This window comes from Podarcis gaigeae (assembly GCF_964106915.1).
Source record: "Podarcis gaigeae genome assembly, chromosome: 7".
Taxonomy (NCBI): domain Eukaryota; kingdom Metazoa; phylum Chordata; class Lepidosauria; order Squamata; family Lacertidae; genus Podarcis; species Podarcis gaigeae.
The window spans coordinates 36,817,059-36,834,883 of record NC_139683.1 but is presented as its reverse complement, the minus strand read 5'-3'; the positions used below and the strand labels follow the sequence as shown (position 1 = coordinate 36,834,883).

The 17,825-nt window shown below is 43.7% G+C and overlaps 1 protein-coding gene and 1 long non-coding RNA gene across 2 annotated transcripts in view; one reads left to right on the top strand and one right to left on the bottom strand.

Annotated features, from left to right (window-relative positions):
* Positions 1 to 6,341: 6,341 nt before the first annotated feature.
* LOC310848732 lies at positions 6,342 to 9,250 on the bottom strand. Its single transcript, XR_014566561.1, has 2 exons — positions 8,300 to 9,250; positions 6,342 to 7,346 (listed from the first exon to the last, which is right to left on the bottom strand). It is a non-coding gene; the product is annotated as an uncharacterized lncRNA (long non-coding RNA).
* A 676-nt stretch (positions 9,251 to 9,926) lies between these two features.
* Positions 9,927 to 17,825, top strand: part of RAB2A (RAB2A, member RAS oncogene family) — a 32,474-nt gene continuing 24,575 nt past the window's right edge. The window contains exon 1 of the mRNA XM_083748088.1: positions 9,927 to 10,070. Coding sequence (XP_083604214.1) covers positions 10,025 to 10,070 — 46 coding nt within the window. The 5' untranslated portion in view covers positions 9,927 to 10,024. The remainder of the gene's footprint in view (positions 10,071 to 17,825) is intronic.

The window sequence follows — 17,825 nt, the reverse complement described above, 5'->3', positions numbered from 1 at the left end:
AACAGAAAGCTAAAAAGAACTTTTAAGTGTAACATAATTTAAGAATTATCTGAAATACCCAGTCATCAAGCAGCCAGTCATGTGGCAAGTATACCAATTATATTATTGAGGCAGCTGTAAAAAAATGAATATTTTTAAGTATCATGACTCATTGTTCCGTTCATTTTTATTGCTTAAATGCTACTGTCACATACAGGTTGTCGCTACATTGTTGAGTGCCCTGCGTTGTTCACAGGGTAACTTTTTATCCCAGTTGGTGTCAGCACTGGACTTGAAATTGTTTCGACAGTATATGTAATTGTTTTCATATGTTTGTTTTAACTGGCTTGTATCCAGTGCAGCGCTAAGTAAGCTCCCGTCAGCGCAAGGCTTCCTGCTTTCCCCACCCTGCTCCTCCCGCACCCTCTTCAAATCTGCTCCAGAGTATCAAGGGAACCCCTAGAACAGATTTAGGGGAGGCACAAAGTGAACAACCTTGTGCCGACAGGACACTTCTCTAGGGCTGCATTAGATGCAAGCCACTGCTTTTATAAATGCATTTTTAAAAATTATGTTGTGAGATCACTTTGAGATGCTCCATAAGAAGCAATTCATAAATAAATAAATAGAAATAAGAAATAACTAGCTTTACTGATTTTACAGTCATTATCTGCATGTATCCTAGGCTCATAACGTATCAAATCACACTTGCAATTGGTGAAGTTTCTGAACTTTGGTGAATTAACAGCATTCTAGTCCAAGAGTGTAAATACAATGTTGACTAGAATTAATAAGTTATGGAACTTTTTCCTATCCAACATTTACACAAAAGCAATAAGCAACTTTTCATACAGGAACCGTGTGGAAACAACAACAGCAACAACAACAAAGGCAGTCAGAGTATACCCAATTTTTTTTATTTTTTGCTTGAAATCATCTGAACCTGAACTAACATTTGTTTCATGTGTCAGGTTGTTTTTGTCGTTATTATTTTCTTATTATGAAAGAGCTCTTTGAACAGCTATAGTAAAAGCAAATACTGCTACTAGGTTTGTTCCCATATTATACAGCTGAAAGCAATTTTCGGCAGATTGCTCTTTGCAGCTACAGGAAGAGAGGAAGCAGTGCTTAATTATATAATTAAAGTTGTGGAAAGAAATAAACTTCCCTTGGGATGGAGTTGTACTTCAAAATTCAGTTTTTCTAAAGATGATAAATAATGGATGTGTATCATTTTGAATATCTTTTGCATGTTTTCCTACATGATAACATGGGGGGGGGGGTCCATCCTTTTCATTACTCAGACATCCTGATAGCATAATACTATGCACACTTTCTCCATAGTTTGTTTAGGATTGCTGCCTAAAACACTGAAGGCATGGTGACAGTCCAAGAAATTTGATAGTAGGGATATTGTTATTAGTTTGTTAAATTCCTGGATCTATTAGGAGTTAAGGCTAGGTGTTAAGTCTGGGTTCCAGACGCATAGCTGTCAACTTTTCCCTTTTCTTGCGAGGAATCCTATTTGGAATAAGGGAATTTCCCTTTAAAAAAGGGAAACGTTGACAGCTATGTCCAGACGAATGTGTACTAAGCCAGACCTGGGTGTATTAAGCTGTGTGTTAGACACTTCTAAATCCTGTAATCAGCAAGCATTAAAAGCAAATTAAGCTAGAAATATGAAATTAGCATGTGTTAAAGGCTAATTAAGCCAGGCTACATCCTCATGTTAACGGGTGCGCTCCCGTTGCTCGGTCCCAGCGCCTGCCAACCTAGCAGTTCGAAAGCACCCCCAGGTGCAAGTAGATAAATAGGGACCGCCTACTGGCGGGAAGGTAAACGGTGTTTCCGTGTGCTGCGCTGGCTCGCCAGATGCAGCTTTGTGTCTCCGGACAGCGCTGGCCCCTGGCCTCTTAAGTGAGATGGGCGCACAACCCCAGAGTCTGTCAAGACTGGCCCTTACGGGCAGGGGTACCTTTACCTTTACCTTTAACATCCTCATGAGATGGGATATGAGCCATTAAAGGAACACAATGGATCAAAGGAACCTGGTATGAGATGACAAATGAGTAGTGCCTTTCACTCCACAGAAACAACCCCTTCTGCTGCTTTTTGCTGATTGCAGGAAACAGGGCCTTTTGGGGCAAATAGCAGCCCGGGGGTGGTTTTCAGCAGAAAATGAACACAGGGCCCTGATCAGGTTGCCTTTTCTCCAACACAGAAGTGGCCAGGTTAAGCATCTTTTTAAAAGGTGTGAATAATATGTGTGGCTTATATATGAGGTGGTCAGGAGAGTACCTAGGGTTTGACCAAGTTGGCCCCGGCCAAGGGCATAGGCCAGTGGGGGAGGGTGGCACAAAAACTGTGCCTCTCAACTATAGCTTGGATTGGGTAGGAGCTGTTATAAGAATTTTAAGGTCATATACACACACACACACACACACACACACACACACACACACACCACATGTCTGAAAACAGTACCAGAAAAAGTCCTGAAACCATTTCGTCTCTCCCAAAGGTAAAGGTAAAGGTACCCCTGCCCGTACGGGCCAGTCTTGACAGACTCTGGGGTTGTGCGCCCATCTCACTCAAGAGGCCAGGGGCCAGCGCTGTCCGGAGACACTTCCGGGTCACGTGGCCAGCGTGACATCGCTGCTCTGGCGAGCCAGAGCTGCACACGGAAACGCCGTTTACCTTCCCGCTGGTAAGTGGTTCCTATTTATCTACTTGCACCCGGAGGTGCTTTCGAACTGCTAGGTTGGCAGGCGCTGGGACCGAGCAGCGGGAGCGCACCCCGCCGCAGGGATTCGAACCGCCGACCTTTCGATCAGCAAGTCCTAGGCGCTGAGGCTTTAACCCACAGCGCCACCTGCGTCCCTTTCGTCTCTCCCAAACTGACCTCAAATGTTTCTCTGCAAGCAGGGAGGAAATGAGAAAAACCTCCCCATTGTCTCTTTGTTCACAAATCCTGTCTTAAGGGTGTGTCTGTGACCTGGATTCAGGAATTAAGTAGTTATCATCACAAAAGAGTGGCCAAATGACCCAGGTAATGCAATCAATGATCCATTATCAGGTATCCTGGCAGACAGGAGAAAAACAACACACTCAGATTTCTGTTATAGAACCCCTTCTGTGATGTACATGTAACAGGAGTAGGCAACCTAAGGCCCGGGGGCCAGATGCGGCCCAATCGCCTTCTCAATCCGGCCATGGACATTCTGAGAATCAGCATGTTTTTACATGAGTAGAATGTGTGCTTTTATTTAAAATGCATTTCTGGGTTATTTGCGGGGCATAGGAATTTGTTTATTCCCCCCCCCCAATATAGTCTGGCCCACCACATGCTCTGAGGGACAGTGGGCCAGCCCATGGCTGAAAAAGGTCGCTGACCCCTGATGTATAATGTATGGAGGGGGGTGGTCTTGAGCTCCAGGGTGGGCAATTTCAAATGTGTCTATATAAGGGCTTGCGCACCATTGTTCGGGGTCCCTCCAGCCTCCAGCGTGTGGTTTGTGAGCACCCTGTTGCAACAGTTAATAAAGATCAGGTTTACCAGCTGCTTTGCTTCTCAATATTCTCTGGTTGGCCTCTGCTATTTTCTCCTACTGATAGAGAACCTACAAAAGGACTCTATATGGGCTCTCGGGTACCCCATAAGGGAAAAGGAGTTGTTGTTTTTTTCTTATAACAGAAAACACCCAACAATCTGTGCACTCCCCGGACCACTCTTCCACTGCGCTGGGTGGCCAGGTGAGGCACACAGGGTCCTCTGGGAGTCTTGATGGAGCTGCTTGCCAAGGGCACAATGGACAGAGGGTGCCGATACAGCTCCTTGCCAAGGGCAGAAGGGAGACTAGGTATACCTGTGGAGGCAGTTGACAGGAAAACAGCTCACGCTGCACCAAGTTGTGGGTTTCTTCTGAGTTACCTGATGTCAGTCCAAAGCAGAGGTAGGTGAAGGGCAAATGACGGGGGGAGGGGGGAGGCAGAATATGTGTCCATCAAAATTGACAGCCACCAGCTTCTAAAGCAGTACAGTGGTACCTCGTGTTACAGACGCTTCAGGTTACAGACTCCACTAATGCAGGCTCCATTAGCTAAAGTGGTGTTTCAGGTTAAGAACAGTTTCAGGTTAAGAACGGACCTCCGGAATGAATTAAGTTCTTAACCTGAGGGTACCACTGTAATAAAGAGGGCTCCTTAACTCACACACAGAGTTGTTTTCCACCATAGACTAATCACACCCTGTTTGAAAACACCTGTATTTTAAGACAGCGATTTCCAAGTCAGAGGTAGTCACTTTCAAGCAAGGTGGAGCCCTGGTACCTCTCCCTTTTAGAATTAAGCAGTGAAAAGAAGTGTAGGGAACTGTGTGACATACAGGCAACTGTGCATATTTTAGCAGAGTTTTATCGAAGCACTAGAAATTTGCTCCCCCCCACTGCAGTTCCAAAATGTCATTACAGTTGTTACGTTGTAAATGAAAGCATTGTTCTCTCGTTCTCTCTTTTTTTATAGCCCAAGGAATGACCAGATTATTTCAGTATTTCGTTCAACTTATACAGTGACTTTCACAGTACTGAAGAGTAGTCCATGTGTTTATTTCTGCTATGATTTGATTATGAGTTAATAGCTACTGTGCAGAGCTACTGCAGAGGTTCACTCGGCAGATGACCAAACACTCTGGTTACCCAGTTGAATAATAAAGGGCCGTCTCTTTGACAAACAGATCTCCAATTGTAGCACAGCATTTGTCAAAAGGCCCTTTCTGTCCTTAGTTGCATTAGTCTCATAAACGATACACAAACACATTATGCTCTTTTCAACGACAGTGCAAGCACTTGCAGATGTCACTTGTAACTGTCACTTTTTCTATAATTTAGGCAATCTTAAGAATTTTAACAAAATGTGTACAAAGCCCAATTCAGTTCCTACTATTTAAGGCAGTACACTTACCCTATACATGAAGTTATAACAAAGAGAAAGTTGCAGATGGCATTTAGGAAAGCACTATATTATCTCTTTTATGAAAATGCTTTGTACGTATATCTCAGCTATGGTTGCCCAAATGACTGCATCAGTGTGTCAAATTCATATGTGTCCTTCTGAAGTGACACGAGCCCTCACATAAGGGGGACTTTGTAATCTCAGTTTCATAGTAGAAGCCATTTGGCTTGAATTGTGTCTACATGAAAACCATGGACCATAGCACCTTATCTCTGCCAAGGTTGTACAAATAATATATGCATACCAACATTTACACCCAAAACAAAAAATCTAACAGCAGCAAAAGTAAAAAATGTTACACGGCAACAGAACTGGGTCTTGCTTATTAAACATGAGTCAAAATAAAAACATCTCCAGCTTCTAGCAAGAGACACAAAAGGAAGCTGGACAAAGAGTACTTCAATTGGAAGGGTGTTGCTGAATTGCTACATTACAACAGAAAGGTCTTTTCTTTCATGTTAGCTTTCCAAATCTCCTGAGATGGCTCTAAGAGGAAGGCCTGGGTAGCTGCTGAACAAGGCAGCCATGTCCTGGCAGCTAGACCTTTGCCTGGAACTGGAACTGCCTTTCGTTGTTTTTGTAGGAATGGATTTAGACACTAGCAAAGAATATATTTAGCTAGTACCGGTACTTTTCCTTGTCTACGTTAGTGAGATCAGCAGAGTACCATCTTTCGCAGCTTAAACTGGGAAGCAAAGATAAGGTTGATTTAACATTCTAGAAGCAATAATGCAAGATGCTTTCAGGCACATTGGATATTACTCCTTTTCTCTACCTTAAAACAACAATCACACACAGAGTTCTGTGAAGAAAGAAAAGTAGTATTTACCTACATAATATGTAGGTATGAAGGCATAATGAAGACAGGTTTATAAGTACTATTTAAGTTACAAAAGTACAAAAATATGTTCAAAAATGGTGAGTGATCTGCAGAGTTCAGACATGTACATGTGGTCAACCTGGAAGCATGATGGAGAGAAAAAATATGTGCAAGCAGGCAGGAAATATGTAGTGTTACAGCTTCCTGTCAAGGAAGATAAAGGAAGTTATCTCAGAGAGTTCTCTCTAGGAATTTTTTACAAGAAAGCTCTGTGAGCTTCAGCTCCTTCATGTGCCCATCTGGCAAAACATGAATTGTGGTTTGGCTGAAATAATGTCCCCGAGTTTTTAATTGTAATAGTTTTTAGAATGTTTTAATCTGCTTTAGAATGCTTTTGCTTTGTTTGTTTTTAATTGTATATCTGTTTTGTGGTCCTGGGCTCTTTGGGAAGGGTGGGATATAAATTAAATAAATATGACTGTAACATAATAGCTCTACATACCCTCCAAAATTTCTCCAATGAAAACAGATATTTACTATTTAATAACAACGATTTTATTATGTACACCCGCCCATCTGACTGGGTTGCCCCAGCCACTCTGGGCAGCTTCCAACATATATAAAAACATTTTAAAAATTAAACATTAAAAACTGCCTTCAGATGTCTTCTAATGGTTGTATCTCCTTGACGCGGGGGTCATATTCTCCAACATTTCTCTGATAAAAATAGGGACGTCCTAAGGAAAACCGGGGCATTCTGGGATCAAATCAGAAACCGTGACAGCTTCTGTGAACCCAGGAGTGTCCCTTGAAAACAGGGACACTTGGAGGGTCTGTTGGTTTATCTCTTCTTTTCCCAGAGTTCCATTTCTCTTCAAGAAACAGGCACATTAAGAATAAATAGAAATATTAAGTGGGCTTTTTCAGTGGTGGTGCCCTGATTACAGAATGTCCTATAGAGAGGCTTGTCTGGCAACCATGCTATAGTCTTCTTGGCACAATGTAGAGAGTTTAGCGCTCTCTCAGACACAACCTATCTGGTGTTTCTGTTTTTCATACCAAACTATCTCTTGCTGGGTTTTCAATCATTTTAGCAACTGGGTTTTGTGCTGAAATGTTTTCATTTGGTGGTGGTAAGGAGAGGGCTTTATACTGCTTTGGTTTATTTTATATTGGTTTTGGCTTTTATTATGAATTATATTTTATATTGCTAAGACAACAAAGAATATACAAATGTAATAAATAATAGCATTCTAAATACTTTTACAACTGCTCTGCCCTTAGCTGGCGTCTGTGCTCAATGAAAACTACGCTATTATGTCATGGACAGATTATTATGTATTGTACCAATGCCACCAACGCTATTTCCCCTGCTTTTTGTTCTGAGAGTATTTTTTAAAAATGTTTGTTGTGGGGTGGGGGAGTGGGGAGGACTAGCTTGCTCTGTAAAAAATAAAATAATCTATGACCCCTTTACTGCATTTTTGAGATTAAAGGTATATGAAAAGCTGCTGACCTAAGTTTCTCACATATTGCACTTGGGCAAAAAAAATGAGAGGCACAAATACAAGATGGGTGACACCTGGCTTGAGAGCAGTACATATGAAAAGGATCTAGGAGTCTTGGTTGACCACAAACTTGACATGAGCCAACAGTGTGACGCGGCAGCTAAAAAAGCCAATGCAATTCTGGGCTGCATCAATAGGAGTATAGCATCTAGATCAGGGGTCAGCAACCCATGGCTCCGGAGCCGCATGTGGCTCTTTTACACCTTTGCCGCAGCTCCGGGGCGCATACTAGCGAGGGGAGGAGGCGCATTGTGTGCCCCGACACTCCCCACTGTTTTAAATGTTGCAATGGTTTTGTGGCTCCCAGTTTTTTTTTCTTCGGTCCAAGTGGCTCTTTTTGTCTTAAAGGTTGCAGACCCCTGATCTAGATCAAGGGAAGTAATAGTGCCATTGTATTCTGCTCTGGTCAGACCTCACCTGGAGTACTGTGTCCAGTTCTGGGCACCACAGTTCAAGAAGGACACTGACAAACTGGAACGTGTCCAGAGGAGGGCAACCAAAATGGTCAAAGGCCTGGAAACGATGCCTTATGAGGAACGGCTAAGGGAGCTGGGCATGTTTAGCCTGGAGAAGAGGAGGTTAAGGGGTGATATGATAGGCATGTCCAAATATATAAAAGGATGTCACATAGAGGAGGGAGAAAGGTTGTTTTCTGCTGCTCCAGAGAAGCGGACACAGAGCAATGGATCCAAACTACAAGAAAGAAGATTCCACCTAAACATTATGAAGAACTTCCTGACAGTAAGAGCTGTTTGACAGTGGAATTTGCTGCCAAGGAGTGTGGTGGAGTCTCCTTCTTTGGAGGTCTTTAAGCAGAGGCTTGACAACCATATGTCAGGAGTGCTCTGATGGTGTTTCCTGCTTGGCAGGGGGTTGGACTTGATGGCCCTTGTGGTCTCTTCCAACTTTATGATTCTATGACCTCTGTAGGCCCCAATGATATGGCATGACAACCACACTATGAAGTTAATGTGTAAACTGGGCAAGTGTTGAAGTCTCCTTAAGAATGATTAACAGCTTAATCCTATTGATGCTGGAGCTTCCCACTCACAATCTTTCTGTTCTTTATCCATGGGGTGTGTGCATACATAGGGACGCCAAAGGAGATTGGTATGTATGACACAACCAGAGAGTTCAACAGTAAAAATTACAATTAAAATGCACAGGGCAAAAGAAAACACTCACTGGCAACAGTCAGCAAGTCATGTTTGTTGCTAGATATTATTTTTGTGTTATTATTTTTAATATATATTATATTAAATTTATATACTTCTTCTGAGGATCACAGGGCAGTTTACTGTGTAAAACCACAAAAATATGTAACAAAAAAAACAAAACACCCCCAGTTGTTTAAACAAGTTTAAAAGGCCATAGATTTATTTAGCCAAAGGCCTGGAAGAGGAAAAATGTTTTCGTTTGCAAACGTTTCAAGCCATTTTTAAAGCGAGAGCCATACAACTGTAATTCCAACAACTCATGGGCGTAACCAGGATTTATGTGGGGGTGGGGCAGAACCTCAGTTAGTTAAGTATTTTTATAGATTTACTTAATTTAGGGGGGAACTTGCCCCCTGTCTACGGCCATGTAACCAGTGGCAACTTCTGGAGACATCTTGGTTATCTGTGATATAGAGCAGACTTGCGCAAAAAGAAGGCACTGGGACATTCCCGCCCATTGCTCTTGTACCATTTCCATCTCAGCTTCCCAACAATGTAGGCTGATAAATGCACAACATCTTTCTGCACTGTGTAGAAGGCAGGAGAAGTCCAGCCGCTGCCATGGCTTCCGTTTTGTATACAGCGACACATTCGACATTCCGTTTGGACCCAGAGGGAAATCTGAAAAACTGCCAGAAGTGATGTGGCGATCCGCAAGCCCGTATGGTGCCTTTTGTTTTACTTCCTTCGCCTCTCCCCCTCCCAAAAAAACCAACTCGCCCTACTTAAAAGTGCGAATGTTGCTGTGCCAGGATGAGGCCGCTGAAGTCCTCCAACCAGAGACGGGGCGACGAAGCGCTTCGCAGCGACCATTCCCTCCAGGAGGCAGCGAGGGCGCTTCCTCGGCCTGCAGCGGACAGGGCGGCGGCCCAGGAGCCTCGGGCCCCACCCCAAGGCCGAAGGCGCCAGGCGCTCGGCCGCCCCGTCCCTCGCATCACTCCCAGGGATCCTCCCCTTCGCCCGCACGCCGAGGCCGAGGCACCAGCTGCTTCAGCACTTCCGGGTCGGCGGAGAGAGCGCTGCGTGACGTTGCCGGAGCGTTCGGGAGCCTCGCGCCTGTTATTGTTCCTGCTTCCCTCGCTCTCCCCCCCACCCCCGCCCGCCTTCCCACCGGCCCTCCGTCCGAACCGCGCGCTCCTCGGGACGCTCTGAAGGCACCTCCAAAGGCCCGGCCGGGGAAAGAAGGGGAGGCGAGGCGCCCAGGCGCACGCGGAAGGCCGGCGTGGGAGGCTCGCTGAGGGAAGCTGTCAGAAGCCCGAGGGCGGTTGGAAGGAGCTGGAGGAGGGGGGCCCGCTGCCAACGGTTTCGAACCTTCCGTTGCGCGAGCCCTGACAGCGAGGGGCGGGGGAGTGCGCGCCGCGTCACCAAGCAGCGAGCAGCCCTAGCAGGAGGCGCAGGAAGGCGGCGGCGGCGACGACGACTGGAAGGACATGGCCTACGCGTATCTCTTCAAGTACATCATAATCGGGGACACAGGTAAGGGCGGCCCGCCGGGGAAGGTTTAAAAGGGGCCTGCGCTGCTGGCGGCCTCGGCGCTTCCTGCGCAACGCCTCTCGGCTGCCCCATTTCCGCAGTGTTGGCTGCGCCGACGTGGTGGTGACTGGGCTCGGCAGGGGGAGGTGCTCGGCCCAGGGCCCCGCCCGCGGCCTGGCGAGGCCTAGGGCTCGGCTGCCAGCGCCTCCAGAGCCCCCTCGCTGCCGTCTGGTTTCAAGGCCTCTCGACCCAGAGAGTTCCCGGGAAGGGAGCGGGGCGGCCCTGAAATGGGTGCAGCCGGGGCCTCGGGACAGCGGGCGGGGTGCTTGTCGTTGACCTCATTTCGGACGCGTCCGAAGAGCCCCGTTGGCCACGCCGGACGCTTCGGTGAGGCAATGGGGGAGTGGTGATAACACCCCCCTCGGGGGGGGGGGACTTGACAAGGCCTCGAGACGCGCTGGGCCTTCGGCCAAGACTTCTCACTCCAGGCCTGTCAGACACGCCTGCGGAGCAAGGCCCTAAAGGATGACACCATTTAATCCCTCTCTGCCCAAAGATACACTGCACCCTCCCCACCTCTGGATATGTTTTACGTTCCAAGAAAGTCTACCAGATAAAAGTGGCTTCCACCGTTGATTGGTCGTGGCTCTGTTCCTGGACGTTTAAAGTATTTCCTGCCACTCCTTAGCCGAAAAAGCTTATAAAGTGACAGTAATAAGCCTACTCTACCCCTCCGGTATAGAATGTAAAAGACAGGGCAAAAAGGGGGGGAACCGGCAGAAAAAAAAAGGATCAAACGGGGGTCTTAAGTGACAGAATTCTTGTAATGGCCAGCTGGAAGGAAGAGTTCAAGGAGAGGAGGAGCCAAAAGTTGGTGGTATTGCAGCTGAGCCTTATGGAGAGGCCCTTTAGTGCCATCTCTCTGACTTGAACATGATGGAATTTAGCATGATAGATGCAGTATAGTGACCTAAGAGACTGAGCTACCAATAAAAAAGGATCTTGTATGCATATCATCTCTGCATAAATTCAGTAGGTGGCCGTAGACAAGCTACTCTTTGCTCCTCCCCCCCCCCCCCATCAGCAGCACAGGATATAATGATACTGATTTCCTTTGCAATTGAAGGATCACAACTAGACAATGCATGTGATGTAATTTGAATACTAGAAAGTGCTATGCAACAGCCATGTTAGAATAAATACTTGGGGTTCTTGTTTCCCCAAGTGAATTAAGCTTAAACGTCACACATGGTGTTGAATAATCGAATACACTTTCATGCCTATCAGCCACTATTTGAAAACAACCTTTTTAGATTGCAGTGTTTATTTTTTCATTTTAACTATTTATGAAAATAGTTGAGTTGGGAAAAGTGTGAATGTGTGTGAGAGAGATTTCTGTCAAACTTATCCAAAGGCTAGAAATCCTTTCTCTGAAGGACCAATTCAATACGTTATATAATACACATACTGTATGTGCAAAACATTCACAAAGAGGTATATCAACATTTTCTCCTTGCATGTATCAAACAGGTACATAAGGAACTAGAATTGGCTGAAGCTTCTGCCATGAGTATATGTAGCTGAAAGTACATGTTAGCCACCATATAATGTGAGGAGTGATGCTGAAAGTTTCTTGACAAGTATATGATTGGACAAACATATTCCTTTACAGTGGTACCTCAGATTACAGACGCTTCAGGTTACAGATGCCTCAGGTTACAGACTCCTCTAACCCAGAAATAGTACCTTGGGTTAAAAACTTTGCTTCGGGCTGAGAACAGAAATCACACAGCGGCGCGGTGGCAGCAGGAGGCCCCATTAGCTAAAGTCGTGCTTCAGGTTAACACAGTTTCAGGTTAAGAACGGACCTCCGGAATGAATTAAGTTCTTAACCCGAGGTACCACTGTATTATAAAGTTAGTAGCTTTCTCTTGAATGGTTATTCCCTTTCCTCTTCCTCTTATCTTTAAGGAGGAAACTCTAAAATACAAAGGTATCTGTATTTCATTTACTTCTTCTGTCTATCCTCATTGAGATTTTAGCTTATTTACTCAAGATTCCTCAGCTCTAGAATACATAATAGGTTATATTTCAATCACTTTTCCCTCTTTTAAAATGCATTTTAATTTTTTTTTAAAAGACTGTGGTACAAACATATTTACAGTCTGGTTCTATAAAAGTTCATTTCAGGTAGGTACCACTGATTCAATTTCTAATTGCTGTATTATGCAGTCTGGAAGTACTCAGTCAGCAAAGTAATATAATGTTGTACTCCTAGGCACACTTCTGTTCATACTGGAACTTACTCGATCAGACTGCATTTGCACTTCTATTGATTCTTTAGGTCTTGTGATATTTCATTTTAAAACAAACCAAGATTGGCCAACTTTCATTACTTAAAGCATAGAACTTCCTTCCAGTAGCACCTTAAAGACCAAATAAGTTAGTTCTTGGTATGAGCTTTCGTGTGCATGCACACTTCTTCAGATACACTGAAACAGAAGTTTCCAGACCCTTCTATATAGTGAGAAGGTGGGGAGGGATATTACACAGAAGGGTGGTGGGAATGGGACTGCAATAGGTCATTAAGAGTCGTCAACAGGCTCATCACAGCTATCTGCCAATCACCCATTCCCACCACCCTTCTGAGTAATACCCCTCCCCACCTTCTCACTATATAGAAGGGTCTGGAAATTTCTGTTTCAGTGTATCTGAAGAAGTGTGCATGCACACGAAAGCTCATACCAAGAACTAACTTAGTTGGTCTTTAAGGTGCTACTGGAAGGAATTTTTTTGTTTTGACTATGGCAGACCAACACGGCTACCTATCTGTAGCATAGAACTTGTATGTATGGTTACTAGGAAAGAGGTTCTATTAAGCCACATTTCTAAACAGTATTTGTTTGGTTGCCTATGATGAGATGAAATAGTCATTTGGTGACCAGGCAGGGAAACTTTTATAAATTTGAAATATGCCCTCTCATTTTCAGGCAGTTTATATTTCACAAATGAACAACATAGGGATGTGTTGATTGGCAGGCTAGGAAACATGTGGCTTGTTTACAAGGCTGCATTAAATTCAGTCTAGCTTGCTTCCAGGTAAGCATGTGTAGGATTGAGCTATGTAATCAATCTCTTCATATATTCAGTATTTGATTTCAACATTGCAAGCAGAATCCAGGAGATTCCACAAGTAAATTAAAATTTATTTTAGCTAGGCATGTTGAGTGCTCTAGTCAATGTATTTTCAGAGCTCTTTCTATAATCTGAGAATTATTGGAGAACAGGTGAGGTCTCTGCAGACTGGAAACGACCAAATGTTGTCCCCATATTCATAAAGGAGAGAAAAGAAGACCTAGGTGAGCTTACATTGATACCAGGAAAGGTCCTAGAAAAGATAATTAAACAGTCAATCTGTGAGCACTTAAAAAAGGATGCTGTGATTATTAAGTCCCAGTATGGCCTTCTCAAAAATAAGTCATGCCAGGCAAATCTCATTTCTTTTTTTTTTATAGAGTTACAAGCTTGTGGATAAGGGAAATGCTGTGGGTATGGTGTGTCTTGATTTCAGCAAGGTTTTTGACAAAGTCCCCCATGATATTCTTGCAGAAAACCTGGTAAAATGCGGGCTGGATGAGGTATCTGTTAGGTGGATTTATAGCTGGTTGACTGAACCCAAAGTGTGCTCACTAAGGGTGCTGCAGCACTCTGTCCTGTGCCCACTGTTGTTCAATGTCTTTATAAACAACTTGGATGAAAGAATTGAGGAGATGCTCATCAAATTTGCAGATGACACTAAACTTGGAGGGGTAGCTAATGCTTCAGAAGAAAGAACTGGGATTCAAAATGACCTTAACAGATTGGAGAACTGGGCCCAAACTAGCAAAATGAATTTAACTAGGGACAAATATAAGGTTCTGTGCTTAGGCAGGAAGAACCAGATGCACAAATATAAGATGAGGGACACCTGGCTTATTAGCAGTACATATGAAAAGGATTTGGGGGTCTTAGCGGACCACAAGCTTAACATGAGTCAACAGTGTGATGCAGCAGCAAAAAAAGCCGCAGAATTATAGTGTCCAGGTCAAGGGAAGTAATAGTACCACTCTATTATGCCTTCATCAGACCACACCAGGAATACTGTGTCGAGTTCTGGGTGTCACAATTTAAGAAGGATATTGACAAGCTGGAATGTGTGCAGAGGAGGATGCCCAAGATGATCAAGGGTCTGGAAACCAAGCTTTATGTGAAACGGTTGCGGGAGTTGGGTATGTTTAACCTGGGAAAGAGACTGAAAGGAGATATGATAGCCTCCTCAAATATCTTAAGGGCTGTCACATGGAAGATGAAGCAAGTTTGTTCTGCTCCGGAGGGTAGGACCTGTATCAATGGATTCAAGTTACAAGAATGGAGATTCTAACTAAGCATCAGGAAGAACTGTCTGATAATAAAACTATTTGACAGTGTAACAAACTCCCAAGAGAGGTTGTGGATTTTCCTACATTGGAGCTTTCTAGTAACTAGCAACTAGAATCACCCAAGGTCCAGATAGTGGCCCACATCTCTTAATTTGCAGGCCAGTGTTTATTTGCATTGCTTTGCCATTTAAAGCAAAAAACTTTTAGCCATATTTGATTCAATGCTGATTAAATTTCCTCTTAACAAATTTCGTGCTTTTTTCAAGATTCACAGTGTTTTAACTTTTCATTACTTTATCTTTGCTCTATGATAATAGTGGACAACCTGTTGCCCTCCACATGTTGTTGGACTCCAAACTCCCATCAGTTCCAGCCAGCATGACCAATGGTTAGGACTTATGGAAATAATAGTCCATCAACAAAAGTTAGCTACCCCTGTTCTTTGTGTTGCCTTTTGGAAGGAGTTCTTATCTCCTTGCATTTATCTTTCTCTTGGTCAGTCTGAACCCTAGGGAAAGGAGTGAAGTAAACTTAGCTGTTTGTATTTGACAGAAGCTGTAGATGCTTTGAGTGAAAGTAGACTGAAAGCTGCCTTTGAATAGAAATTTTTGGACATTTATGCAAGATTGCAGAAGTGTTTTTTAATGCTCAGGCATAATTTGTTCACATTTACTTGTTCTTGAGCCTTTGCAGTAAAAACAAAATATGGCACCAGTTCAGATTGGTGAGTGTTGAGTAGATACGGATACTGTGCTGCAAAGTCCTGCAATTTTATTTTGTTTTGTTTTTAAGTAGGTGCTTAGTCATAATCAATGTATTGGTCAACAATGAAATGCTCTTAAGCAATTGTGATTGTGGCTTTTCTGTTTATTCCCTTGTATTCCTTTTTGAAATTACATCAAGGTAAAATAAAAAAAGTACTCAGAAGCAGTGGCAGAGGAAGAGGACTGCAGGGGGAGCGCACTGCCTCCAGCAGCGCGATCCCGGTGGGGTGCCATAGTGGCTTTCACCCCACTCCCTCAGGGAGTGCCACTCCCCAGCGCACCACTCCCCCTGGACGTGCACCAGCCACGCCCCTGCCTGCTCTCCATCCACCCCACCCCCCCGGTGTCAGAGCATGAAGCTTAGCCACTGGTCAAAAGAGGTTTTCCCACACCAAAAAATAGTTTTACATTTTATGTGTGTATTGGTAGACTGTTGTTGTTATAATAAGTTGCTGTTGTTGTTCTTATTACTACAGTTTAATAATTTCTTCAATTTCACAATTCTAAATTGTATCCACAAGAATTACTAGTCTGCAGAAATTTTTTACAAGCTGACTGGTGGCTGGCAGGTAAAGGCTAGATCAACAAGTACATTTCAGTGCTTGGTGTGGAGGGTTTCTTTGCTGAATGCACAGAAGTGATGTATTCTGCCTCTCCCCTAGCAGCCTGCTTACTTACATGTGTGCATATATATATTGCTGCCAGTAGTTGCCAGGCAAGTGTTGAAATGCCAAGCCGATTTATTTGCCAAATTTCTTTCCACCTAAAGAAAAATGGACGTCAGTCCCTCCATCTTTTATCTACTCAAACCTCTACTGTTGTTTAAAGCCATGGTTTTCCTCTCATTGTCTGTCCACCCTCACTTTACTCAGACTTCTGCCTCTCCTTGAGTACTACAAAAAAGGAGAAATACTGAAAGGGGGGGTGTTGTTTTAAACTTCTTCCATTCCTCAGCTGCCTCATGGAAGAGAGAGAAAGAATGTAGAGTTTTTAAATATTCCATAGTACCTTCCTATAGTATATTTTACTCCTAGTACCATGTGTTGTCTTCAGCATGAAATTCTAGATTCACTGTAGTAATTTAGATCAGATATTTTATTAACAAGCAAACATCCCGATATGTACAACCACCATTGACTAAACTTAACATTCTCTAGCTGAATAAGCTAACTGACAACATTGCTCTTAAGACTATTTATCTTAAAGATACAGCAACATATATTAGTATGGGGCAGGGGTCAGTAAACTTTTTCAGCAGGGGGCCACTCCACTGTCCCTCAGACCTTATGGTGGGCCGGACTATATTTTGGAAAAAATATATGAATGAATTCCTATGCCCCACAAATAACGCAGAGATGCATTTTAAATAAATGGACACATTCTACTCATGTAAAAACACTCTGATTCCCGGACCGACCGTCCGCGGGCCGGATTTAGAAGGCGATTGGGCTGGATCCGGCCCCTGGTCCTTAGTTTGCCTACCCATGCTATGGAGTATGTTTGCAGAGGGGACTCCAGAGTAGAGAGGACTAGGCATGGAAATGGGGGTGGTGATCTGTATGCAGGGGAGAGTTGAGAACAGTAAGAAGCGTGGAAGAAAAAGTAGTGAAGGTGAAAATGGGAGTGCAAGGGGAGTTACAACAAAGGTGGGAGTAGGAGGCGTGGGAATAGGGTTGAAGATGAAAGCAGGGGCATGAAAGAGTCTGAATAATAGGAGAGTGTGATAACTTTGTAACTGAACAAAAGGTGAAAAGGGTGGTTAGTATTGTGTGGGAAGCAGAACATGCAGGAAGTTACCATGGACATGGGGGGTGACAGTCAAAATGGGTGCAAAGTGGAGCTGCAGAATAGAATATAGAAATGACTTCAGAAATTGTGTGTAAATCGAATTGTTATTCAATCCTTAACCAGCCTACAATTTTACTCAGATTCAGAAGATCAACATAATCATCCTATCAATGGAGATATCCTCCCAGTCTTCCAAGAGCAAAGAGCTGTGATAATTACCACATGCATGTCCCTTTGAGAAGTCACACCCTGCCTCAGTTCTGGGAATAGATTGACTGCTGCTCAAGTCAATTTTCTCACAGCAGTGCTCCTTAGAGGAATTTTAAGAGGGTCTGTCATGTCTCTGGTACCCTCCCCTTCCATCAAGCTGGAAAATTCCATATTTAACCATGCCTCAAGTACAATTACTAGCCTACATTGTAGGAGATCCATTGAAACAGGTAACATGTTTCAGTGGCTTTTGGATGAATTGTGTAAAGAAGCTGGTTATATGCAGGTCATAGAATTCTTAATTAAGGCTTATGTATAAAACCATATTTATTATCTATTACTGTATAACATAGGATTGGGCTGTTCATGCATATTGGCTTCATACCACTTGATCTTAAAACTGAGAATGTCTGAATTCTTGATAGGAACATTCTACCTCTGGGTTTTTCTTTTATCTTTGAGGTGTAACTCATGCAAGTTGCCATTTTATGTTATTGTTGACAGATGATTCACATGCATATGCAAACCAGCCCTTTCATGTACAAATATATGAAGCCCCAAAGTTTCCTTGTGAAAGT